This window comes from Suncus etruscus, chromosome 15 (assembly GCF_024139225.1).
Source record: "Suncus etruscus isolate mSunEtr1 chromosome 15, mSunEtr1.pri.cur, whole genome shotgun sequence".
NCBI lineage: Eukaryota > Metazoa > Chordata > Mammalia > Eulipotyphla > Soricidae > Suncus > Suncus etruscus.
Window position 1 is genome coordinate 19936118 of NC_064862.1, and position 26774 is coordinate 19962891.

The 26774-nt window shown below is 45.8% G+C and overlaps 1 protein-coding gene across 1 annotated transcript; it reads right to left on the reverse strand.

Annotated features, from left to right (window-relative positions):
* Nucleotides 1-1132: 1132 nt before the first annotated feature.
* On the reverse strand, nucleotides 1133-19036 carry PPP1CC (protein phosphatase 1 catalytic subunit gamma). Its single transcript, XM_049789358.1, has 7 exons — nucleotides 18886-19036; nucleotides 8956-9087; nucleotides 7954-8184; nucleotides 5482-5586; nucleotides 3963-4186; nucleotides 3621-3755; nucleotides 1133-2381 (listed from the first exon to the last, which is right to left on the reverse strand). The coding sequence occupies exons 1-7, from the start codon at nucleotides 18938-18940 to the stop codon at nucleotides 2292-2294; spliced, it is 972 nt and encodes a 323-aa protein (XP_049645315.1). The 5' UTR covers nucleotides 18941-19036; the 3' UTR covers nucleotides 1133-2291.
* Between the last annotated feature and the right edge of the window lie 7738 nt (nucleotides 19037-26774).

Here is a 26774-nt window from a genome sequence, read left to right on the forward strand (position 1 = left end):
GCTTGCTTATTCCTGGGCAGGCTCCAGTGACCAATAGGGTTTCTGGGAATCAAACGTGTATGTCAGCTGCATGAAAGGGACACATCCTACCCCTCCATTGTACTATGGCTCCCGCCCCGCAACTGATGCATTTTGAAATCCTGCCAAGTCACTCCATTCCTAATGCCTGGGGCGTAGATCAAAGATGTAAGCAATCTGCATTCACACAAGGAACTGTTCTTCCTCCCTGTAAGCAGAGGGCTGGGAGAAACTAAGAAGAAAGTAATGGCTGCATTTGGCACACATATGTAGACAGGAAGTGGTGAGAGGTCATTTGGTCCCTCCTTCCATGACAGAGCCCAGGAGGCCTGAGAGGCAGCAGAGGCCTCACAGAGTTTGTTTATGCAGACAGAATCTTTCCTGGTGCTTTGCACGCTGCCCTCCTCATGCCCAGCACTCTTGATGGCAAAAATGGCTTTTCTGAGGACACGCTCTGCTCTCTGTCCTCTTCTGATGTCCTTTGAGAGACTAAAATATACCCAGCAAACCTGTGACCAACTAATGACATCACTGTTCAGATGATTGCAAGAGATGAGAGCAGGCCGGAGAGATAGCATGGAGGTAAGGCATTTGCCTTTCATGCAGAAGGATGGTGGTTCGAATCCCGGAATTCCATATGGTCCCCCGTGCCTGCCAGGGGTGATTTCTGAGTGTAGAGCCAGGAGTAACCCCTGAGCGCTGCCGGGTATGACCCAAAAACCAAAAACCAAAAAAAAAAAAAAAAAAAAGAGATAAGAGCAAAGAAAGAATTGTGTGAGAAAATACTGGTGGAAGTCAGAATAATAAAGCAAGACTTGAATAGAGTTCAACTGAACTCGAGGATTCTGGACACGAATCGAGTCAGAGCTCCCCAAATAACGATGAAGCATTTTTGATCTCATTGCTCCACCCCAGAAGTGGAGCTCTGGGCAAGTGTCGGGACACTAATGGCTCTGAGTGCCTATATTTGGACCCACCAAGAAGAAGAGAGCATCTGAAGGAAGACAAATCCAAGTAGAAACTGGTTACCAGAGCAATTTATTCATTAAAATCTATCCAATATGCCACTAACAGTCTCTTGTGTGTACTGAGTTGATAAAAGGACACGAGAGGGTTTACCAAGTTCATCATTTAATAAGTCTGATATTCATTTCCATCACATGGTATTGTACATGATCATCTGTTGAAACAGATTTCTTTTTAACAGATCTTAGTTAAAAAAAAGTCAGATACTGTGAGTTCTGTATAAACAGGTAGATACTAATTTCCTTTGTTTTGAGATATTAGCCTCAACTTCACCACAGAATAAAGACTGTAGGCCAAATAAAGTATAATCGGTCACTCACATAGGACAGTATTGTATCTCTAATTTGAAGCTTTCTGAATGAACAGATTCAGGCCTGTTGGAACTGTAAAAAGATTACTTAAGTGAATAGACTAGATGGTAATTGTACAAAATGTTATGAACTGCGAGCCTTAGTCACTTAACTAGCACTATGTTACTAATTGCTGTTTCTGAATTCCCAAGGTGACGGCTGTGTGTAACAGGCCACCTGCGACTTCGGGTTGTTTTCAATGATTTCCAACAGAAACTTTGGCTTTAAAGAAAGAGTCACTGACATCGAAAATAATGGCTTTGTCATTTTTAAGTATAGAGTAGGGGAGAGTGTGCTTTAATTAAATATACATACCAGTGATGCTGGCGAAGTTGAGAAGTTACTCCTAATGTTGATAGCTATAAAATCTAGTTTTTACATAATGAGACAATGAGAGAAAAAGCAATCCCTTTGAAACAAAATTAAAAAAGTTCACAGTGGTTTCTAGCAACAGATATGCATTATATGACAATGATGTGTACAGACGGAGCACCCCAAGGTTCTCTTTATGTCCTAAGGAAAATGAGCATTTACATTATTTTCTTTTCCTGAATTAAAAAGATCAACTGTACAACTACCCTTGGGAAGGATAAACTGTCCAGGGTCATACAGCTTAACACCATGATTAAAATTGTTTGCCAAAGAAATAGAAAATTAAAAAACAAAAAACAAAAACCCAGAACAAAACACTTCATAGGATCGTAATCTTTCATTTGCTGTTACAACCAGCAAATGGAATTCATTAAGACAAAAATGGAAAAGGGGGGGGGGGAGGCGGGAAGGAGCCGCGTTCCACAAACACTATTTGAGCAAGCTGACCAATACACATTACAGTCTTAAAAATGAAGGTCATACACTCTATGTTACAAGTCCCAACCAGGCAGTCTCCAATGGCATCTATTTCTTGGCTTGCTTTGTGATCATACCCCTTGGAGGTGTTACAGGTCTTGTGGCATTTGGCTTCTTCTTCTCTGCAGGCTTTAATATCTGCCAAGAGTTAAAGGGCAAAGCATTTTAGAAAATGTACTCAACCCCAAATCTTTTTTTTTTTCCTTTGGTTTTTGGGCCACACCCAGTGGTGCTCAGGGGTTACTCCTGACTGTCTGCTCAGAAATAGCTCTTGGCAGGCACGGGGGACCATATGGGACTCTGGGATTCGAACCAACCACCTTTGGTCCTGAATCGGCTGCTAGCAAGGCAAACAAACGCCACTGTGCTATCTCTCCAGGCCCAACCCCAAATCTTTTTTTTTTTTTTTTTTTTTTTTTTTTTTGGTTTTTGGGCCACACCCGGTGACGCTCAGGGGTTACTCCTGGCTATGCGCTCAGAAGTCGCTCCTGGCTTGGGGGACCATATGGGACGCCGGGGGATCGAACCGCGGTCCGTCCTAGGCTAGCGCAGGTAAGGCAGGCACCTTACCTTTAGCGCCACCGCCCGGCCCCCCAACCCCAAATCTTAAAACTCCTTACTTCTCACTCAAATCTTTTGCTCACAGATCAAGTGCAAACTTTGCCCTCCCCACTGTATCATGTCTCTAGCCCCAAAAGTCAAATTCTCAAACCCTTGCAGGATCTTCTCACAATCTCAGGGAGCAAATTCTCTCCAACAGTTGGCTTACATATTTTTTTTTCTCAAAGAAGTTTTTGTATCCGAGCCACACCAGGTAACCCTCAGGGCTTACTATTGGTTCTCTGCTTAGGGAACCATATGGGGTCCCAGGGAATGACCCCAGGTCAGCCACATGTGAAGCATGTTATTCACTTCAGTCCCCAGAGAAGTCATAATAATTCTTTTATTCGTGACTCTAGTGGCTAAATTTAGGATAGAGCTACTCTGAAGCCAGGAAGTCTAATCCTAAATCAATGTGGAAAAAGAACTGGAGCAGACTGTCTGGGAAAATAGTGCCACTGTACCAGGTGGCATGGCACATCAATAAGAGGTCTTACAGAAATGAAGAGCAACCACAAAGCACACCTGGCACAGGGCAGCTTCTGTGTTTCAGAGAATCCGACTTATAGGAAAGGATTTTGTGTGTTTGCCCATTTTAATCATGAGAAAACGGGCATATTCACCATCGAGGGTATTTTCATGAAAACCCTTCTTTGCGAATGGGATCTATTCCTCACTAAACTAAGACTAAGGTTGAGGAAAAATAAAATCATCCTTTAAACAATTCAACCCAATTTCAAACAACATCAAAGCAAGGCACGCGCAGTGGGCCTGTACCTGAAATGAGCACATGAGCGTCTCATCCACACTCATCATGGCGCCAGCATTGTCAAACTCTCCACAATAATTGGGGGCAGAAAACAGAGTGACCAACTGCCTCTTTGCAAAAAATTCATATCCATCTTCAACCACCTTGGAGAAAAACGGTTTCAGTATAAACAGGTGCACAGCGTAGGTCAGTAAAACCATTCTTCAGTTTCCCCCTGAGCCTGACATCCTTGAGGTCATTTTCCGAGACATTTTGTATAAATAAGCAATACCTACCCACCAACATCAACAAGGAGAATCTGTGCGCACACACATGCTCTAAAGTGTACATGTAAAATTCAAAATCAATACCTGATGGGCTCTACATATAAGATCCAAATCATGCTTATGGAGAAATTTTGCAACCACTTCTGCACCAAATGTGAAGGACACTCCTCTGTCATTTTCACCCCAGCCTAAGACATCTTTATCGGGGTCAGACCACAAAAGATCACAAAGAAGACCTTGATCTGGTACATCAGTTGGTCGCATGATTCGCCTTATCTGCTCCATAGATTGAAGATCTGGTGATAAACCTAGTAGAAGGAGGAGATAAAAAACACACAACAACACCACCACACACATTTTTAAAAGAACACTGTTTCTTTTTGTCTGCAAAGAGCCAATGATTTCAAGGTTTAAAGATGGCAATGTTGGGGCCAGAGACACAATACAGAGGGTAGGGATTGCTGTGCACACAACCAAACTTGGGTTCAATCTCTGGCACCCCAGATGGTCCTTCAAGCACTACCAAGAATAATTCCTGAGTACAGAGCCAGGAGTGACCCCGACATAATGCTAAGCATGGCCCAAAAACCAAAAATAAGATATGGCAATGTTCTGGAAACTTAAAACTCAACTGAGGGATGAACATATAGCCCATCGGGCCAAGAACACCCTTTGCCTCGGGTGGCTAAGACCCATCCCATCCTCACTGCATCTAATACCATTCCCCCAAATTCACTGAAGGCCAGAGATATCACAAAAGGCTTGGATTTGATCCCTGACTCTGAACTGTTCCCAAGCATCAGAAGATGCAAACCCCTCCCCCAGCACTGTTGGGTTTGACCCCAAAACAAAACAAAAATACCCTCAGTTGCATAAACAGTGGAATGTATTCTATGTACAAACTTTTGACACAGCATGTTTAGAGTGTACTGAAACAGCAGCCTCAACACACAGAACCTACACACTTAGATCCAGTGACCAAACTGGACCCCAACCCCCAGAGTGCAGTTAATACACCCGATTTAGTTTCTACTTTAAATGATTAGGTACAGACTGGGTTGTTCGTGACCTAGTTTTACAGGTAATGTGTTTGTTCATGGATGATGAAGTCGGGCCAACACAGACACAGAGGATTCAGCCGAGAATAACTAGCAAAGTCCACTGCAGAGCCATGGGAATACCGTGTTGGCTTTAATGGTCGTCTAATGTCAGGATACATATTAAAAAAAATAATGTCCTATTTTCTTTCTCTCTCCCCCTCTCATTTTTTTGGGGGTGGGAAGAGCACACCCAGGGTACTCAGGGCTCACTTCTGGCGGGTTCAAGGACCGTAATGGGGGGGGGGGGAGGCCCGGCACACTGGGAAATCAAACCCAGGTAGGCAGCATGCAAAGGAAGTGTCTGACCTACTGTATTATTTCTCTAGCCCCATTTCCACTCCAGTCAAGTAAGGTAGTTAAAATCAATGTGCAAATCGACTGCTCACATCAGACTCCTTCCAATGTCCCAACCAGGCTTTACAAAAGGCCCTACAATGCAACACATATCAAGACAGGAAGCCTTGTAGTAGATTCCATAGAAGGGATCGAATCAGTTCACATACCTCCATGACAGCAAAATATTTTCTCGTCCACGATGGCTGCTATCGGTAAACAGTTAAAGCAGTCTGTGAAAGTTTTCCAGAGTTTAATGTTGTATCTTCTTTTACCTATAAAATTTTAAGATGGTTAAAAACAAAAACAAAAACCAAGAACTGTTCTGTAAAAAAACAATTCTGTAGCTTCCCTTTTTTTGGTTGTTTTTTTGGCCACACCCAACAGCGTTCAGGGGTTCCTCCTGGCTCTGTGCTCAGGGAACCATATGGAATGGCAGGGCTTGAACATGGGTCAGCTATGTACAAGACAAATGCCCTACCAGCCATGTTATTGCTCTGGCCCCTGTTCTAACGATTCTATTTCAGGAATCGCATTCCTCTCTTACCATGTGGTTCAGGAACCAAAGCTAGGGCTCCTGTGTGTGAAGTACATGCACTGTCCCCCTGAGATATCTCCCAACCCCCCTTCCCTTTGAAAAATAGATGCCCAAGCCTAGAGAGATGCTTAACTAGTTTGCAGATACTGGTTAACAGGTGCATACATGGGGAATGAACCAAAGGTCTCGTACATGTCAGGTACACACTCTTGGCCGCCAGTTCAGATCACCTTTCACAATGTTTCTTACACACATTCAGTTAGATATCTGCTTCTATCTTCACAAGCAAAAAGTGCTGCAGATTTAACATAATCAGAAATCCAGATGATGAAGGGATCGATCATACCTTTACACCTAACCACTTGGTAAAGCCAACTTCTATTGTTTGGCCCATTCTCAAACAGTTCTTCCTTTTCTAAAAAGGACAATTATGAACAACTCACGCACCAGTAGCATCCTCTTTCTGAGGAAAGCTCAGATTAGCACCCACCACGCTCACTGATTTCCACCTCCCAGGTACTTCCCAGCCCAAATTGCTCTAACACAACTCTTATGGGGAAATACACTGCCCTCTGCAGGTGCTCCACGGTAGTATGCATAAATGCACAGGCGAACTGAGAAATGAGCTCTTGAGAACTTGAGAAATGAGCTCTTGTCCCCACCACAGCTGCTCATGTTTTCTTGAGTCAGAGATATGTATGGTACAGACAAAAATAAAGCAGGATTAACATCTCTTATCTAAATTATATAGTTGCTTCAAAAACACAATAATCTGTAACAAAGCCTCTTATTTCAAGGCAATAAAGATTTTGTCAAATTATGTGCACTATGAAATACCCAATTCAAAATGGGTCACAAGCTGCAAAATATCTAAGTTTAAAACCTGGAACACCATGGAGGCTGGAGCAATAGCACAGCAGTAGGGCATTTACTTTGCATGAGGTCAACCCAGGACTCACCTGGGTTCGATCCTCAGCATCCCATATGGTCCCCCAAGCCTGCCACAGGAGCATTTTTTGCACCAGGAGCAACCTGAGCGCTGATGGGTGTGAGCCCACCCCCAAAAATCTACCACTATACCACAATCTTTAACAATGTGTATATTCCAAGATTCCATTCCTATGAAATGTCATCAAAAGGATGGGGGGAAGCACACCTGGAGGTTCTCAGAGGTTGCTCCTGGCTCTGCGCTCAGAAATCACTCCTGGCAGGCTTGGGAACCATATGGGATGCCAGAGATCAAACTGGGTGAGCTGCGTGCAAAGCAAACGCTTCCCCGCTGTATTATCGCTCCAGCCCATCCATTCATATGACATGTCTTGAGACATCTATAGATAACAAGTAAATCAGTGCTTGCCTGGGCCATTTTACAGATAAGATTCATCAAGAATCAGTGAATTGGGTCCAGAGGCCAACCCTAGTTCAACCCCCAGAAACCCATATGGCCCCTGAGAAATGCCAGGAGTGACTCCTCACTGCAGAGCCAGGAGTAATCCTTTTAAGTATTGCTGAGTCTGACCCAAAACCACAAAACACCGAAAGACAGACAGACAGACAGACACACACACACGCGCGCGCGTGCTATCTCTCTCAATAAGGTGTTAAATCAATCGATTTGCCTAGTTTCCCAGAATTGTATTAAGGTATCTGTAAATAGTCAAAATAATCATAAAAAATCATAACTACTAATCTGACCATCACCACCTCAGGATAGAACCCAGGACATTATATTGCTGTGGGTGACAAGGAAGAAAAACTGAGCTTAAACAGGAGAAGTGAATGAAACAGGAAATCTGAATTCTGACAGGGCATCTAAACCCTTAAGAATAGAACTAGGGGGGCCGGGCGGTGGCGCTAAAGGTAAGGTGCCTGCCTTGCCTGCGCTAGCCTTGGACGGACCTCGGTTCGATCCCCCGGTGTCCCATATGGTCCCCCAAGCCAGGAGCAACTTCTGAGCGCATAGCCAGGAGTAACTCCTGAGCGTTACTGGGTGTGGCCCAAAAACCAAAAAAAAAAAAAGAATAGAACTAGGCTGCAACAGTCTAGTTTATAAACAGGTGTTTCCATGGAAAGAGCTCGTCCATAGATCTAGAAAAGTACTTACATTCGTCATAAAATCCATAAATCCTATTGATGCTGGCACATTCATGGTTTCCTCTGAGAAGGAAGAAATTCTCGGGGTACTTGATTTTGTAAGCCAGTAAGAGGCAGATGGTCTCCAGAGACTGCTTCCCCCGGTCCACGTAGTCCCCAAGAAACAGGTAGTTGCTCTCTGGAGGGAAACCACCGTACTCAAAGAGTCGAAGCAGATCGTAGTATTGCCCATGGATATCACCTGGAAGTGAAACCCCAGGTTAGCAGCTTCCTTCTTTGCACTCATCCATCAATGAAATCCTGGGCAGCCAGCCAGCAAATAAATTCCCAACCAGGCACTGTATTTTGCTGAATTGAGCTCAACACAAAATGTAAGAGTGTCTGTCCAGAACCTGATCAATTAAGAACTTCCTTTACAGGATAACCCAAGTGCCACCATGCGTGCCCCCCCACTCCCCCCCCCTCCACGAATTTTGTGGAAGATACTATCAGTGCTGAAGAAAACCTTCTTGCCAAGCGATGAGCTTCCTCTCAGGAACAGATTGGTGCCCCCCTCCCTGCAGGCCTAGCTCTCCTGAACAAAGGCGCCCCCCACCTGCCAGTACAACTGCCTTTCATTTCCTTCTGCTCAAGAAGGCCATTGTCAGTGTGTAAGCTCTACTTATTAATGTGGTCAAACATGCTAGAATAATAGTTATCACCACGAGTTTATTATATAGATTCTCTGCATGGATCATGTACAAAGTTATAAAAAGTTCCATTTTTAGGCATAAGCCTGTATGATTCACGCAGTCCAGACAGACCTTTTCTTAGTTCCCTACAGTTTCATTTTTTCCTTGCTCTTACAATATTTATGTTCCTCTAACAAAGAAACTTTTAGAAAATGTGAACCTTATCTAAATAAGCCAAGTTCTTTAGTTCTGGGTCACTCATAAACAGTAAAGGACCCTAAGTTGACTACCAAGGACATCTATACGTCTGTGCTTCCAACAATTCCATGTTCCAGACTCACCACATATCTTGAGTGGCGCTTCAAGCTCTAGCAGGATGGGCTGGCTGAGGAAGATCTCTCGGGACTTCAAGCACAGTCCTCTGATTTCACTCTCCTGCAGCTGGACATTCTTACCAGGCTTGGCCCCTCTCACTGTAAGGGATAATAACTGATTAATCAAATGACCCTGTAATTTACCATGAAGATGAAAAAGTAGCTGACCAAAGAAAAGATTTTAGTAGCAGAGGAGGGAGAGATGGACAGTTGAACTTTTTGGCTTAATTTTTTCAAAACACTTAATACAGGCATTTATTTGGCATTTCCTGTGGATGAGGGAAGAGACATGTCTGCCAGTGTTCAGGGGTTATTCCTGGTGTACTGCATGCAAAGCATGTGCTCTAGATCTTTGGGCTACCTCCCTGGCCCCCAACAAGGTTTTAATATCTGCTTAGAACTCCAGCTTACTTACTTTTAAACTAAACTTATTTAAATAAAGACTTCTTTTTTTTTTTTTTTTTAAGACTTCTCTTAAGTGGCCTGAGTCAGAGGATATCTTGTCTGGAGAAAGGCCTCCCGTTCACATCACAACTGCCTTTACACCCGAGCAGCACCACCTACAAAACCTTGATTCCTGTCCTCCCACCTTGGGGTGCTCTTCTCCAGCCCCTGCAGAGGAATTAGCAACTGTGTGGTAATTTCAGAGAGCTGTACCGCTCAGGCCCTGGTTAGTTCCTAAAAATGCCTGTTTTAAGAGATGAAAAAAAAAAAAACAAAAAAAAAAACAAACACTTGGACTCCTTCCCACAAAGCATTTTCCAGAGGGCACAGCTATCATTTCTCTTTAGGTTTGCTCTGGGGCCACACCCAACGATGCTCACGGTTCATTCCTGGAGGGGCTCGTGGGACCAAATGAGATGCTGGGGATTGAACCCAAATTGGGTCAGGTGGAAAGTCTCCCCACAGCCTCTACCACTCATCAGTCAAAGGGATGCAGAGTGCCATGGGCCCCCAAGATTCACTCACAGAGAGGGGCAGAGCAGGAAATGAAGAAACTGTTTAGATTTGTTATTAACAGCCATTAAAACGGTTCAAAAAAATTGCTCCTTTTCTCTCTCTCTCTCTCTCTCTCTCTCTCTCTCTCTCTCTCTCTCTCTCTCTCTCTTTCTTTTCTTTCTTTTCCTTCCTTCCTTTATTTATTTATTTTTTTTTGGTTTTTGGGCCACACTCAGCGGTGCTCAGGAGTTACTCCTGGCTGTCTGCTCAGAAATAGCTCCTGGCAGGCACGGGGGATCATATGGGACACCAGGATTCGAACCAACCACCTTTGGTCCTGGATCGGCTGCTTGCAAGGCAAATGCCGCTGTGCTATCTCTCCGGCCCCGCTCCCTTTCTTAATTTTAGAGTTAGAAAGTAGCCCCATGCCAGGGAGATAGAATGAAGGTAGGGTGTTTGCCTTGCATGCAGAAGGTCATTGGTTCGAATCCCGGCACCCATATGGTCCCCCGAGCCTGGCAGGAGCGATTTCTGAGTGTGGAGCCAGGAGTAACCCCTGAACACTGCCGGGTATAACCCCCCCCAAAAATGCAAACTATAAATGGGAGTCGCCCCCCCCCCCCACTGGGAATTGTCTTCAAACAGGGCCCAGTGTGCTCGAAGACCCAATGATAAAGGCCAGCAGATCTGCCCAGATCAACTGCCTGTCAATTCTGGTTTAAGAAATTCCCCATGACCACCTTAGACAGTTTACTGTAGTTTAACAATTAAAAAATGTAATGCGGAATAAGAATCTAATCAGGGGCCCGGAGAGATAGCACAACGGCGTTCGCCTTGCAAGCAGCCGATCCAGAACCAAAGGTGGTTGGTTCAAAATCGGTGTCCCATATGGTCCCCTGTGCCTGCCAGGAGCTATTTCTGAGCAGATAGCCAGGAGTAACCCCTGAGCACCGCCGGGTGTGGCCCAAAAAAAAAAGAATCTAATCAGGTTTTTTTTCCTGGAAAAAAAATTTTTTTAATTCAAAGTCCAGAGCTCACTAACTACAACATTTAATTTGCTAAAAGAATAAAGCTGTGGGAGAGTCGAGGGATAAGGTGACTGCCTCTCACAAAGGCCTATGCTGGTTCATTCTGCAACTCTGCATATGGCCAGAGTGATCTTGAGCAGAGCCCAGAGTAAACAGAGCACCACCAGGCAGGCCCCAAAACAAAACACAAAAAGAATCAAATGGACAATGGTGGCAGGCGTGTAGCGGAAAGCTGTATCCATGAGACTAGAGCATGAACAGAATATTGTAAACAATTCTGACTACGGTTCAGAAAGAAAAAACCTGACCCATCTTCCGCCCTGGCAAATAGCTGCTCATCCTTCAAGGCTTTGCTGTGTGGTCATTTCAGCTCAGTCTCAGCTGTTCCCTCTGCTTTCCCATAGGCTCTTAGCACACCAGTCCCCACCGCCCGGTCCACAGATCCCCCTAAAGCCTACCCTCCTAGCTTCCATCAATTAAAGGCCAAACACAATGTGTCACATAAGCAAATCTCTAAGCACTACTAACCCAATGTATTCTTTAAAAACAGAAAAGCAGGGGGAGCAAATAGCACAGTGGTAGGGTGTTTGCCTTGCAAGTGGTTAACACTGGACGGAGACCAGTTCAATTCCCAGGATCCGATTTGGTCCCCCAAACCTGCCAGGAGGGATTTCTGAGAGCAGAGACAAGGGTAGCCAGGGTGTGACCCAAAAGTCCAAAAACAAAACAAAACAAAACAACGGAACACACTCAGAAGCATTTCTACAGGCTATATTAAACAAGAAAAATGGCTGTGCTTTAAAGTTAGAGAGATAACATGGAGGTAAGGCGTTTGCCTTTCATGCAAAAGGTCACTGGTTCGAATCCCAGCATCCCATATGGTCCCCAGAGCCTGCAAGGAGCGATTTCTGAGCATAGAGCCAGAGTAACCCCTGAGCGCTGCCAGGTGTGACCCAAAAAGGCACATGAAAAAATGCTCCTCGTCACTAATCATCAGGGAGATGCAAATCAAAACATTGAGATACCACCTCACACCAGAGATTGGTGTATATCACAAAAAATGAGAACAATCAGTGCTGGCGGGGATGTGAAGAGAAAGGAACTCTTATCCACTGCTGGTGGGAATGCCGTCTAGTCCAACCTCTATGGAAAGCGATATGGAGATTCCTCCAAAATCTGGAAATTGAGCTCCCATTCAACCCAGCTATTCCTCTCCTAGGGATATACCCTAAGAACACAAGAACACAATACAAAACCCCTTCCTCACACCTATATTTATTGCAGCACTATTCACAATAGCCAGGCTCTGGAAACAACCAAGATGCCCTTCAACAAGACGAATGGCTAAAGAAACTATGGTACATATACACAATGGAATATTATGCAGCCGTCAGGAGAGATGAAGTCATGAAATTTTCCTATATATGGAATCTATCATACTGAGTGAAATAAGTCAGAGGAAGAGAGAGATGCAGAATAGTCTCACTCATCTATGGGTTTTAAGAAAAATAAAAGTCGGGCCTGGAGAGATAGCACAGGGCGTTTGTCTTTCAAGCAGCCGATCCAGGACCAAAGGTGGTTGGTTCGAATCCCAGCGTCCCATATGGTCCCCCGTGCCTGCCAGGAGCTATTTCTGAGCAGACAGCCAGGAGTCACCCCTGAGCACCAACGAGTGTGGCCCAAAAACAAAAAACAAAAAACAAAAAGAAAAGAAAAGAAAAGTCATTTTTGCAACAATCCTCAGAGACAATGAGAGGAGGGCTGGAACTTCCAGCTCACTTCATGAAGCTCACCACAAAGAGTGGTGAGTGCAGTTATAGAAATAACTACACAGAGAACTACCATAATCATGTGAATGAATGAGGGAACTAGAAAGCCTGTCTAGAGTACAGGTGGGGGTGGGGTGGGATGGAGGGAGATTTGGGACATTGGTGGTGGGAATGTTGCACTGGTGAAGGGGGTGTTCTTTACATGACTGAAACCTAATCACAATCATATATGTAATAAAGATGTTTAAATAAAGAAAAAAAAAGAAAAGATAAATATCGAGAAGATAAATATTATTTTAATATCAAATACATAAAAAAAACAATAAAATTAAAAAATAAATAAAGTTAAACGAGGGGCTGGAAAGAGAGCACTGTGGTAGGGCATTTGCCTTGCACGCAGGCGGTCGGGGAAAGACCCAGGTTCGATCGCTGGCATCCCATATGGTCCCCTGAGCTGGCCAGGAGTGATTTCTGAGCAGAGTCAGAAGTATAAGCCCTGAACATCACCAGGTGTGGGGGTTCAATGGTAGAACACAAGCTCCCCAAGTCTGATATCCCAGGTTCCTCCACAGCTTTTCTAATTGTGAGAATTCAATCTCACTTTTTTTGGTTTGGGTTTTTAGGCCACATCACAGGAGCATATGGGATGCCAAGAATTGAACCCGGGCCAGCTGCATGCAAGTGCCCTACCTGCTGCACTATTGCTTTGTTCCAAGCCTCATCTTAAATTTTAAGATAATTCAAATGAAAAGAAATTTCAAAAACAAAACAAAACAAAACAAAACCTGGGATGGAGCAATGGCACAGTGGTAGGACATTTTGACTTTCATGCAGCAGACCCAGGACCGTCGTCCCCAATTTCTGAGCGCATAGCCAGGAGTAACCCCTGAATATCACTGCGTATGGCCCAAAGACAAAGACAAAAACAACAACAACAAAAAAGAAATGGGTATTAGAGCCACTGAAAAAGGAGGTGGGGAGAAGAAAACAACTTGAACCTTAGCACACAGGAGTAACCAGAGCCCACAGGAGCACCAGGTGTGCTCCCCCACCACCCCCAAAACCAAAAAACCCACAACAATCCACACTTTCTTTTTGGCAATTGAAGTGAACACTAATCACGTCTTTTTGTTTTCCTTGGGGGCAGAGGGGTGAGGTTCAGGGGTAATCCACACCCAAAAGTGCTCAGGGACTGAACCCTTGAACTGAACATAGGTCTCCTGCATGCAAAGCACAAGCTCAAAACCCACGGAGCATTCTCCTCAGGATACTTAAAACCACACCAGCCTGAACAAGGGCAAGCATTTACAAGTGTGAGGCGCAATGTGAATTAAAAATCCTGACACAGGACACTGGCAGAGAGAAGACTTCAGCACCAGTCTGAGACCATAGGCTTCAAATGAAGAATGACATGAAACTGCACCATCAGGTCTGGGGGTGCTTGGACTTAGGAAGGGAAAGAACCTGCTCTTCATTAAACATTCCAATCACAGGACTGTTACCAAGCCCCACTACACTGTCATGGATCCCTAACAAAGAGCTCACACAGGATGTAAAAAAAGCGTAAAGGCAAATGGAAAGATGCCCCCCCCCCCCACGTTTACATCATTGATGACTCAAGTACCCACTGTGACCACCCCTTGGCTGGATGCTGGGCACAGCATGGCAGCAGGATGAACAAAATTCTCGCCCTTGTTCCCATATATGGCACAAAAAAACAAAACAAAACAAAAACAAGACACATGAGGTAGCTGTAGATTAGAAACCCTGTGATTAGAGATAGCATAGTGGGTGTTGATCGGGGTTTGATCCCCAGAACCTCCTATCCTGCCAGCACCATAGCGAAGTGTCCTGATTAAAGACAGACTTGATTACTTTTCTCTAGCAAGTGACAGAGAAAACTGTTAATAATGGAGCTCTAGAGGTTACAAATCCTTTCTGGAGAGTCTGGAACAAGAGAGATCCTCAGTGGGAAATTCCAAGGGCTGGAACCTCATGGGACCTTCCCACAGCACCTTAGCCAAAGCAAAACATCGAATTATTTTAACAAGGTTCAATGAAATTAAAAATATTCCAGGAAATAAGAATCACACTCTCCAGATGGTGTGTCTCATGGAGCCAGGTGCTAGACACGACACAGAAATAGTCTGCGGGTACCATGAACTGATGCAGGAGTGCGGCACTGGCCTGGCTTTGGCTGGAAAGGGCAGATTCAGGAGGAAAATGCGGAATGCGTGTGGCAGGTGATGGATGTTCTCCTTACAGGCCGTCCCAGAGAACTGGCAGAGCACTAGAAACACATGATTAAAAACTTCACGCAATTTTCTAGAAAACAAACTGATGCAAACTTTCCAGAAGACCACCACGGATAGTGATTTGCAGCTTTTCGGCACCAGAATCACAACTCTACTAGTATGGCAAGCGGATGGAAACTAGAGGAAATGGAAACTACTTTGGGATGATTTATAAGGGATAAAAGGGAACTATCTTCGTCCCCTAACTTCTCTCCCTCTCTCCCTCTCCCTCCTCTCTCTCTCTCTCACACACACACAGAGCCCAGCTGAATTATAATAAAGTTCGAGAACCTAAGAATAACACTAGCAACATAAAAAGTCAGCAGAAATTTTGCTATTTTAAGATAATCTCATTCAAGTAGGCGGTGATCTTATGAATATGTCTCATCACATTCATTGCAGGGACAGAATCGATATCTAACATGACAAATTTTAGAAAATAAACCAAAAAAGGGGGGAGCAAATATTTACAACATAGAAAATTTCCCACAAATGCATTCTTCCCTACAAATACTCTATAAATGTTACAAAGGCAGACAGGATAATGCTGCAAAGACATTGCTTTTGCTTCCAATAAAGTGAGTCATTTTAATCTACAGCTAAAGACAATTTATCAAAAAAAATGTTTGACTTGCCAGGTTAACAAAACAGTCCATCTTGATAAGACACCATTTAGATGCCATACTTGACCCTATGCTTTTTTCAGTCTTTCTATCTGCTAACAGTGACTTCACTCAGGAAGACACTAGAATACTGGAGAGAGAAACCAGGGAGTTCAGGGGATATAAAGACCCTAAGGAAATCGTTTGGTTTTGCAGGTTCGGGATCCAGGGGTTTGATTCTAAAATAAAAATTCATTCCAGAATTTTGTAAACCCAAGAACCTCATCTTATTCCTATTGAATTCAACTTTCCAGTTTCCTTACCTACTAAGTCCCATTCAATTATCCTCCACAAGGCAACTTTTTAAGTTTTACTGACAGCTCTGATTGCAAATAAAATCAGTTGAGTCTCTGTCCTGTCCTTTCCCTGCTCCAGGACCAAACCAAGCCCTTGGCACTGCCAACTTGCTCCTGCAGCACAAGACCCAAGCTGGCATCAACTAAATGCAGCTAGCTTCAGGTGCAGAGTCACCGCCCTCCACTGGTCCTGTGCTCCAAGCACACTGTCCAGACAGGCACATCTCCCCTGCCCCAGGAAATTAGGCCTCTGCTCCTGGAGGAGAGTCCTTCCTGCTCTGCTGCAGGTTTGGCAAGTGGCCCTTTGATCCCTCCAACAAAATGCCTGGTGATAAAGGAGCTAAACAAGTCTTCAACAACAGAAGGTCAGGCAAGCACTTTCTTTCCCTGTACACCATCAACCCAGGTCCAACCCTCAGCATCCAAATGGTCTCTGGAGCACTGCCAGGAACAATTCCTGAGTGCAGAGCCACCGAGTGTGACCGCAAAAGGTCTTTAATTGTAAAAATCTGCTACATAAGAAAAAAAATACTATAAATATCCCACTAAGAAAGATTATTTTTGTTTTCTTGGTTAGCTATTTTATTCTTTTTTTTTGTTTTGTTTTGGAGCCACATCTAATAGTGCTGGGGAATTGAAGCTAGAATCCTGCATACAAGCAGGAACTCCAACCCTTTTAAGCTACTTCCCAGACCCTTTGATCAGCAAATAAAGGCTTGCTTTTTGGAGGGGGGGGTGAGGTGGGGGGTGCCCTGTGTTTTTTCTTGCCAGTATGCTTCTCTTTTATTCTCTTCAGACCAGAGATTGGTGCTTTTTTAAACATCAGAATTAATGTCTAATATTACACGGAAAGCTAAACACATCATGGGCTTCTTTGGGCTGGGTTCCATCCCCAGCACCCGAGGGTTCCCTGAGCATAGCCTGGAGTAACCCTTGGGGACCATTGGTGTGGCCCCCGGAAAAAAAACACCCACACCCACACACAAATACCCACCACACTTGATTACCTGAACAATTTTAGAGAAACAGAAAGCCTGCAAACTCGGTAGCTTTAGTAAACTCTGAGGGTTAAACTGGCCAATGCTTTCAGTTCCATAGGGCAGGGCAGAGGTCAAATTGAAATCACGAAAGCAAAGCAGGCAATTATGCAAAGAGCCTGGCTCCCCAAGACACTTGACAATGGCCCAGCTTCTGAGTGAAAACGCTTCTTGCAAATCAAAATGTAGGATGATTAGTCCGCTAAGCAAGACAAATGCTGGGCATCACAGCCTCCGGAGGAGGCACTAACCCAGTCAATCTCGGCCCCCAATTTTTCCCCTTTCTCAATAAGAACATCTCTAATCCCTAATCACCCCAAGTGGACTAAGCAGTGAGCTGACCAGGGTCAAAACTTTGCAGCCCTGGAAAATACACCACAAATTCAAAGTACAAAACGGAATCGCAAAGTTCTGTAATGTACTCTTATAAAGCATAACTCTGGGCTCCACCTTTCAAGCATTCTAAGTCCCTACAATATTTGAGGCAGTTAAAAATCCAGTTCATCTACATCATCCAACATTCAAATCATCAAAGAAAGAGGCTTCGACCCCAATTTCCCAAGAAGTCAGCACTTGTAGACAGGCCCTGAAATTCTCTCCCCCATCCATGGCATCTCAAGAGAGTCCCTGATCGGCTCAAAACTACAGCTTTTGGGGGGGGGGGGCGCGCTGGAGAGATAGCATGGAGGTAAGGCGTTTGCCTTTCATGCAGGAGGTCATCGGTTCGAGGCCAGGAACAACCCCTGAGCACTGCTGGGTGTGACCCAAAAACCACACACACACAAACTACAGCTTTTGTGTTTAACCTTTGCAAGAACCATTACACAGGGCCAGAAGTCGCTGGGTTCCTAAGCTTCTGGCCGCCCGTGTAGAACTGTTCCTAAGTAAGCGTGTGACCTTGCCCAAGTGTCTGACCTTATTAACCTGCAAAAAATAAAAAATAAATACAAGAACAACAGTCTTATTCTAGGCAAGGTCGGCGAGAGCATTAGCCAATGTAACTATACAAGGGCGTTATTTTATTATCATTTTTTAAATGATAAAAAAAAAAACCCGCACACAAGTAAGAAAACAGCAAGCGCAAAGGGAAGCGCGGGAGAATCTCCAGTACTCCCAACAGAGCATAGCAGAGGCAGCAGCACTTTGGGGCAGGCGGGACACCCCCCCTAAAAAAACGACTACTCGAGTAGTCATTCACATTGATCTCAATAAAAATAAAATTAAAAAAACCACTCAAGTGGGTAAGAGTCCAAGAAAAGACAAGTGAACATTATTGCAGAAGGCGGGGTGGGAGGAGAATTTCCAAAACCCCTTGAGACAGACAGATGAATGGACGTTTATCACCAAACAGAACCGGGTCCCCTGGGTCAGGCCTGAGTCCCCCCCCCCCTAAAAAAAAGAAAAAAGGCCAGATCGGGCAATCGAAGTGGCCCCGAAGCGCGTGCAACCTTCCCCCTGATTCTGCATGCAACTGCTGCTTCCCCAAAGTGCCAGGAACGCGTTGTCCTCTCCCCAAGCTTTTCTGCAAGAAAAAAAGATGGGCCGGGTCGGAACCGGTACCGGGGTGGGGGACGTTGTGGGGGTGCAGAAACATAGAAGGTGAGCAGGGATGTTTTCAGGCCTCAGATCCGGCGGAGCTGCAGCCCCCGAGCCCCAAGCCCCGTGCAATGCGTGAGCCGAGGCCCCGGTTCCGAGGGGCCTAGTGCAAGACCCCGGGGCAAGCTGCTAAGCGACCCTGCCGCCGACTATCAGCATCTGTCCCCATCCTCCGCGGCCCGCGCGGGTTCATCCCCTTCCCTGGTCCCATGGCGCTCGCGAGCCCCCCAGCTCGCTTTCCCGCACAGCACCCCGTTCCCGGGCGCCCCCGTTCACCTTCCAGCAGCCGCTGGATGATGCTGTCGATGTTGAGCTTATCGATATCCGCCATCGCCTTCCCGCCGCCGAGCCTGCCGCAGCGGCACCGCCGCCGCTCACTCCCGCCCGCCCGCCCGCCCGGGACTCAACAACGCCTCTTTCCCGCGCGCCCCGAGCCCTGAAGCGGTTTGGGGTCGCTGGCGGAGGCGGGAACCCGGACCCCCCCCCAAGCCGCCCGCACCCGGCTCCCTCCTTCGCTCCCTACAGGACCCGCGAGAAGAACAAAATGGCCGCCGACGGCGCAGCCAGGCTCGGGCGGCGCACGGATGCGCGGAGGAGTGCTGCGGTCCGGGCCGGAGCTTCTTTTTTCTGGGCCCTTAAGGATGGATAGGGAAGAGGGCGTGGCCAGAGCTGGAAGGGGTGTGGTTAGTGCCTGGATGGGGCGTGGTTAGTGAGTTTAGGGGCGTGGCCAGCGCGGGATGGTAGAAGATGGTTGGGGAACGCACACGCACTGGATCCTTCCGCCAAACGGGTTGAGAAAATAAATAGGCCCCCAAGGGCGGGATCTGGAGTTTTGCAAAAGTTAAAAGTTAGGTTTTTGTTTTGTGCTTTTTTTTTTTTTTTTTTTTGCTGTAGTTCGGACTCCGGGAGATCTCTACCAAGGATGTATGGAACCTTCTCCGGATCTTGCTTATTGGGGCTAGATGTTTGCAGAATTATAAAGCACACTGAGGGAATTCTGGGGGGAACCCTGAAGATGCAATGTGTGGGGTGGGTGGAGGGAGAGGGAGGAGAAGAATAAAGAAAAGTAGGTTGGCTTCTTTTTTTTTTTTACATTCAAATTTACTGGGATTCTAGAGAATGGGGGAGAAAAGGGACTCTTCGATGGCTCCTAAAAATGTACCCATGTACCCCCCCATCCAGATAACTCAGAATGTTAATAGTTATTTTGGTGTACAATAGGGGTGTATGTAGATATATTTTTTATGTGTTTGTGAGGTCTGGGAGCTTTTGCATTTGGGGAAGTTTTGTGCCTTTTTTTTTTTTTTTTGTCCTCTAAAGTGTTTTTCACCAAAGCCTTGGCATTGCATCGTCTTCCCTGAACCCGGAGATTTATGTAATCGTTGGAACGACTGCCCTGATGCTGGCAAGCCCTTGTTCTTGAGATAAAAGAAGCTGCAGACTTTGCTTGGTGGAGTTGAGGCGGGAAGTGGAGAGGAGTCGCCCTGGGGGGCAGGGCAGGGAGGCCTGGAATGTTGAGGACCGGGGATGTGTGTGTGTGTGTGTGTGTGTGTGTGTGTGTGTGTGTGTGTGTTTGTGTGTGTGCCCCCCCCCCCCTTTTCCCCTAGTCTTCTTAGCTTGCTCACTCTCCAGGAGAACCCTCCAAAATGTACCATATTGGGGTGCGTGTGTGTGTCTGTTTCCCTGTGTCTTCTTAGCTTGCTCACTCTCCAGGAGACACCCACAAACCCCAATGTACCATGTCGGGGTCCACACCGTTTTGAGCTGCTTTGGAAACTGCATCCTTGCAGCCAGCAAGCATATCTGCTCTCTTCCGTTCCCTGATTCTTCCTGCCACGCTTTACAGTTTGCAAAGCCTTTTCCCACTCTCCTGGGAACTTTTGTTTCTGGGTGTCAGCAGGATGCTAGATCCAGAATGCCAGAGAGGATAACCTACCCGCCATCACCCAAGACATCTAGTGATTGCAGCATCACCCTGGGCTCCTCCAGCTTGGCATTTTGGCCTTCCCTGAGTGTGGGGGCGAAGAAAAGGGGTGCAGAAAGGTCTTGAGAGCTAGCTAGGAAGGCTTTCCCATGTTAGCTCAGCTCTGGGACTCATTCCCACTTCTCTGGTCTCAACACGCTTTCCCTGCTGCATCCCTGTCCACCAGAAGACAAAACAAGCGTCACTTGTCAGCTCAGGGCACAGAGCCCTTTTGGTGACATTCCCAGCCATGCAAAGGACTGCGGTGAACAGCTGGCTAATGAGGTCAGAGGGGCTGTTCTGGACTCCCTGAGACAAGGGGGCGGGAGGGGGGGGGTTCCACAGGGGCAGGGCACATGGCAGCAGAGGCAATTAGAGCAGGAATGTGAAAGGCAGTGATTCATTCATCAGACAAATATTTATGGAGCGCTCCTCTGGGCCGGATTGTTCTGGGTGAGGAAGAAGGGGTGAGCAAGACAGAGAAGGTCCTTCTCTCACCCAGAGTCCCTGAGAGTCAGCCAGACAATAGACAAAGAAAAACAGAAAGATAAGCCTCTGATACTAGCCGGAGAGGGGGGGAAAAAAAAGAAACAAAACTAACCAAACAACAACACAAAACCCACAGCTCTGCCATCATTTTCTTAGTATGTGCCAAGAATGATGTCACGGAAGCTCAGACTACCCTAGGAATGAAGCGCCTCTGCGCCACCCCCATTTTACAGATGAAGAAAGTGAGACACAGAACAGGTTGTCTGCTGACGGTCACACAAATGAGTAAGTACCAGAGATAGGGCTGGAATGCAGGACAGCAGGCTGCCAAGCCCTTAAGCTCTTCAGTACATCCCTCTGCAAGTTGCCGGTACCTGGCACAACCATGGCACGTAGCAATGTGGAAACAAACAAAAGCACCTACAGGTTTCCACCTACAAGAGACCACAGTGCTTCATACACAGTACCAAAGAGGCAGGTGTATGATCAGCTGTTGCTGCCTGATAGAACTGGAGGACTTTATAATTATTATTATTGTTGTTGTTTATTTGTTTGGGGGCCACACCCACTGGTGCTCAGGGCTGGCTCCTGACTGCCCAGAAATCACTCCTGGCAGCCTCAGGGAAGGCGCTGAGTTGCTGGGGAAAGAATCCACAAGGGCTGTGTGCAAGGCAAGTGGCTGTCCTCACTCACAGTGCTAGTTCCCAGCCCTTGGAGGAGGACTTTAGACCAGCCTGGATGATGACTATCTGGGCACCTCCCCTCCAGAGTCCAATTTAGCTGGCACCAGTGAAAGAGAAATAGCCGGAAAGCCTGAGGGTGGCAAGAACTCAGCCGGGTGTGGGGGGTCTGGATAGCCACTTGGGAACTCAAAAACAACCTGGGAACAAAGTAATGATTTGGTGGTTTTCTGTCACCATCAACTAGTGGCTTCATCAGGCTCAGGCAAGGACTAGCCAAGGAAGCAAACCTTGTCAACATTTATTTAGAATTGTTTAATGGCGGGGGCCAGAGAGATAGCACAGCAGTAGGGCCTTTGCCTTGCATGCAGCTGACCCAGGACGGTGTTTCAAACCCCAGCATCCCATATGGTCCCCCAAGCCTTCCAGGAGCGATTTCTGAGTGCAAAGCCAGGAGTCACCCCTGAGTGCTGCCAGGTATGACCCAAAAGCCTAAATAAATAAATAAACAAGAAATTGTGGGGAAGCATGGATAGGTTCAGACGTTGACCACACATCTCAATTTTGTTTTTCTTACAACTACTGTGAAGAAAATATTTTAAAAGGGAAGATTTGAGTATTATAATTTCATTTATTCATGATTATTTTATTTATCATCTATAATTTTGGTTGTGAATATGTATTAAAATTATGAGTATTGTAAAAAAGAAAGAAAGAAAAAGAAAAGAATTGTTTAATGGCAATCCTACTGTTCATGAAATTAAGCAGAGGGAGCAGTAAGAATTCTTCAACCTTCTAGAACCTCGCGAGTTCCATATTGCCATTCTGGTGCCAGCTGTGGACCCACAGATCTGCCTTGTGGGTTTCACTAAGGCTTTTAGAGGAATTTAAGCTCATGATCTACTAATGAAAATGTTTGGGGGCTGCACCCAGTGGTGCTCAGGGCTCTGGACCTTAGGGATCTCTCTTAGAGGGACTGAGGGGATCATATGAGATGCCAAAGATCAAACTCAGGTTGACAGCAGTTAGGTGACACCTTATTTTTCTTTTTGTTATTATATGTTTAAACTTTATTTATTTATTGGTTTGGGGGCCACACCTGGATCTGCACTCAGAAATCACTCCTGGCAGGCTGGGGGACCATATGGGATATCAGGAATGGAACCCGGTTCCTCCCGTGTTGGCCACATGCAAGACAAACACCCTACTGCTGTGCTGTCTCTCTGGCTCCCACCTTATTTTTCTTAAAACAAAGATTATCCCTGATTCCTTTGTATGTTTGTTTACAACTTGGAATTATCCCCAAACAGTGATTGTCTTACCTGGGTGGGACTGGCTCAGGATAGCCTGAGCTATCTATTTATCCTTACTGCTCCGCCCAGAGGTGGTCTTTGTACTCAATAAAAAAAAAAAGGGCAGTTGTGGCAGGCACCTGGCTCTCAATCCGAGGTAACAGACTGCCAGACTACATGTGTTTCACTCTCAGCCTGGCTTGGATTATTTCTTTCGTGACCCTGATTTAGACTCGTTCACACGGGGTTGGAGATACAGCACGTGGGATGATTTTACAGACAGCATGCATGGCAAATATGTACTAACTTTCTAGCCCAGTCTACTTATTTATTTTTATTATTATTATTATTATTATTATTATTATTATTATTATTATTATTATTATTATTTTTGCTGCCTACTCCCAACCAATCCTCTGACTTGTTTTCTAAGAACTTATTTAATTTTTTTTTGTTTTGTTTTTTGGGCCACACCCGGCAGTGCTCAGGGGTTACTCCTGGCTGTCTGCTCAGAAATAGCTCCTGGCAGGCACGGGGGGGAACCATATGGGACACCGGGATTTGAACCAACCACCTTTGGTCCTGGATTGGCTGCTTGCAAGGCAAACGCCACTGTGCTATCTCTCTGGGCCCTAAATATTTTTTAGATTTGGGGCTGGAGTGATGGCACAGCAGTAGGGCATTTGTCTTGCACGCGGCGCAGCTGACTCAGGGCAGACTCAGGTTCGATCCCCCAGCGTCCTATATTGTCCCCCAAGCTGGGAGCGATTTCTGAGTGCATAGCCAGAAGTAACCCCTGAGTGTCACCAGGTGTGGCCCCAAAACAACAAATAAACAAAAAAATTACTCCTAGCAGACTCGGGGGACCATATGGGATGCTGGAGATTGAACCCAGGTAGGCCTTGTACAAGGCAAACACCCTACTGGTTGTACTGGCCCAGAGAACATTTTTGTTTGTTTTTGGGCCATACCCGGTGATGCTCAAGGGTTACTCCTGGTTCTGTACTCAGAAATCACTCCTGACTTGGGGGACCTTATAGGATACCAGAGGATCGAACCTCGGTTCGTCCTGGGTCAGCTGTGTGCAAGGCAAATGCCTTACCACTATGCCACGGCTCTGGCCCCTAGAGAACATCTTTTAATAAGATTTAATTTGTTTCTCCTGAGATCTTGTTCTCTGTGAAGCTGGTGATGGTAGCTGGGCAGGAGTGGAAGATCTAAACTGGAGGGAGTCCATAAAAAATGTGGAATCACCACCCTCAATCCCAGTTTCCGCATCTGGAAAACCAAGTTAATATTGCCCAAAGATTAGTTGGTTGGTTGTTTTGGTTTTAGTTTAAGGGCCATACCCGATGGTTCTCAGGCCTTTACTCTTGGCTCTGCTCACAGGGATCACTCCTGATGGGGGTTTGGGGGCCATATGGGATGCTGGGGATCAAACCTAGATCAGCTACCTGTAAGGCAAGTACTAACTCTCAGGCCCCTCCAAGACTTTATTGTGAGAATGGACCTTCCAAGGTTCCTGGGAGCTAGTAAAGTTGATGTGTTGAGAAGGAAGAGCAGGAGGAGAGAGAGGAGACTTGTATTTATCAATCGCCTGTTGCGTGCCAGTGTCTGTGACATGTGACATGCCTTTCACGAATGATCAGAGGGAGCAGATTCTTCTTCCGGATGTTCTGGCACCTTCTCCATCGACGAAGGGGGAATTGAGAAAGTTCCTTCCAATCTCTTGAACCCTCCTGCGTCCTCATGAAGTCTGGGCTGAGGATGGGTGGATCTCTTGGAGATGACCCCTTCTATGTCTCCATCTGGACTTAACCAACAGTGTAATTAGGCTGATTGTTGCTTTGGTAAATGTTCCCTCACTTCCCAAAATGACTCACCCCACATGGGGGAAATAGCAAGCTGTGCATCTCTGGAGTGTGGCTGCTTGGTCAACCAGTGCCAAGTCTGTGGCATCAGGCACTTGTCAGCACAGAGACTTTCTACCCAGGCACTGGAGGAACTTGGCCTGATCAGAACGGGGACTGCCAGCAGGATTGAGGCTCACCCCTCAATCCACACCATCTCCTGTCATTGCATGAAATATGTCTCCAGAATCACAATTCAGAGAGTTTGGGGCCTGTGGCAAAATGGCTTTGAAATAGCTTTTCTTTTGCTCTCACTCTTAGTCTATGTGCTGGGGGCTCTGTGGAGTGATTCTATGATCTCTAAGCATGTAGCTCATTCATTCCTACTCAGCATCTTCTGTGCTTGGAACTGGCCCTGATTCCAGCCTTTTTCTTACCTTCCACAGTTGGAGAAAACAGGAGTTCACGCTGAAAACAAAAGCATGGGAGGCATGGACAATGCAACACAAAAACAACAACAACAAAGGGAAGGGAGAAATGAAATGTTTTATGATTCTCCAACCACGGGAAGATGAAAAGGGAGCTGGGTCTGTTTCTGCAGTGATGAGATGGAAGGAAGTTCTTAAGCCTCTGCTATCATTTGTGCAGTTATCTGGCTGCTAAGGCCTCGAGAGCACAGCCCTTGGGGACCGAGAGCCCATGATACCATACATGTAGAAGTTTCTAATGAAGAAACAATATCTATTTTAAGAAAATGTTTTTTCTTTTTAACTTTTGAGGGGCATTGGTGGAAGAAAAATGTTTTGTTTATTTATTTATTTGTTTATGTATGTATTTATTTTGGGCTTAAGGGTTGCACCCAGAGGTGCTCAGGGGCTATTCCTTGCTCTGTGCACAGGACAGTGTATGAGGTGCCATATAATATATGGCTTCCATATGGTTCCAGATGGGAACCAGGGGTAGTTCAATTAATTGCATTGAAGGCAAGTGTCCTATCACCTCCTCTATCTTTTGGCCCCAGAAACATAATAGTTTATGATTCAAAGCAGTTCACAGATACAGATATACAATTTGAATACAAGTTTGACAGGACTTAACTATTACATGTGGTATCCTGGCTCTTCTAAAATGTTATCTTATTCTACTATATACTGGACATCTTCATTTAAAAATTTTTTTTTTCGGTTCACACCCGATTGCACTCAGGGGTTACTCCTGGTTCTGCACTCAGAAATTACTCTTGGCTGGCTCTGGAGACCTTATGCTGAGGATTGAACCTGAGTTGGGCAAATGCAAGACAAACATCCTACCCACTGTGCTATTACATTAGCCTCTTTCTTTTCTTTTTCTTTACCTCCCTCCCTCCTTCCCTCCCTCCCTCCCTCCCTCCCTCCCTTCCTTCCTTCCTTCCTTCCTTCCTTCCTTCCTTCCTTCCTTCCTTCCTTCCTTCCTTCCTTCCTTCCTTCCTTCCTTCCTTTCTTCCTTCCTTCCTTCCATCCTTCCATCCTTCCTTCCTTCCTTCCTTTTTTCTTTCTTTCCCTTCCTTCCATCCTTCCTTCCTTCCTTTTTTCTTTCTTTCCCTTCCTTCCATCCTTCCTTCCTTCCTTTTTTCTTTCTTTCCCTTCCTTCCTTCCTTCCTTCCTTCCTTCCTTCCTTCCTTCCTTCCTTCCTTCCTTCCTTCCTTCCTTCCTTCCTTCCTTCCTTCTTCCTTCCTTCTTTCTTTTTCTCTCTCTCTTTCCCATATCTGGAAGTGCACATGCAAGACAATCTAAAAATCAACGTTTGGGCCTGGAGTGATAGCACAGTGGTAGGGAGTTTGCCTTGCACACAGCTGACCCGGGATGGACACGGGTTCAATCCCCGGCATCCCATATGGTTACCCAAGCCAGGA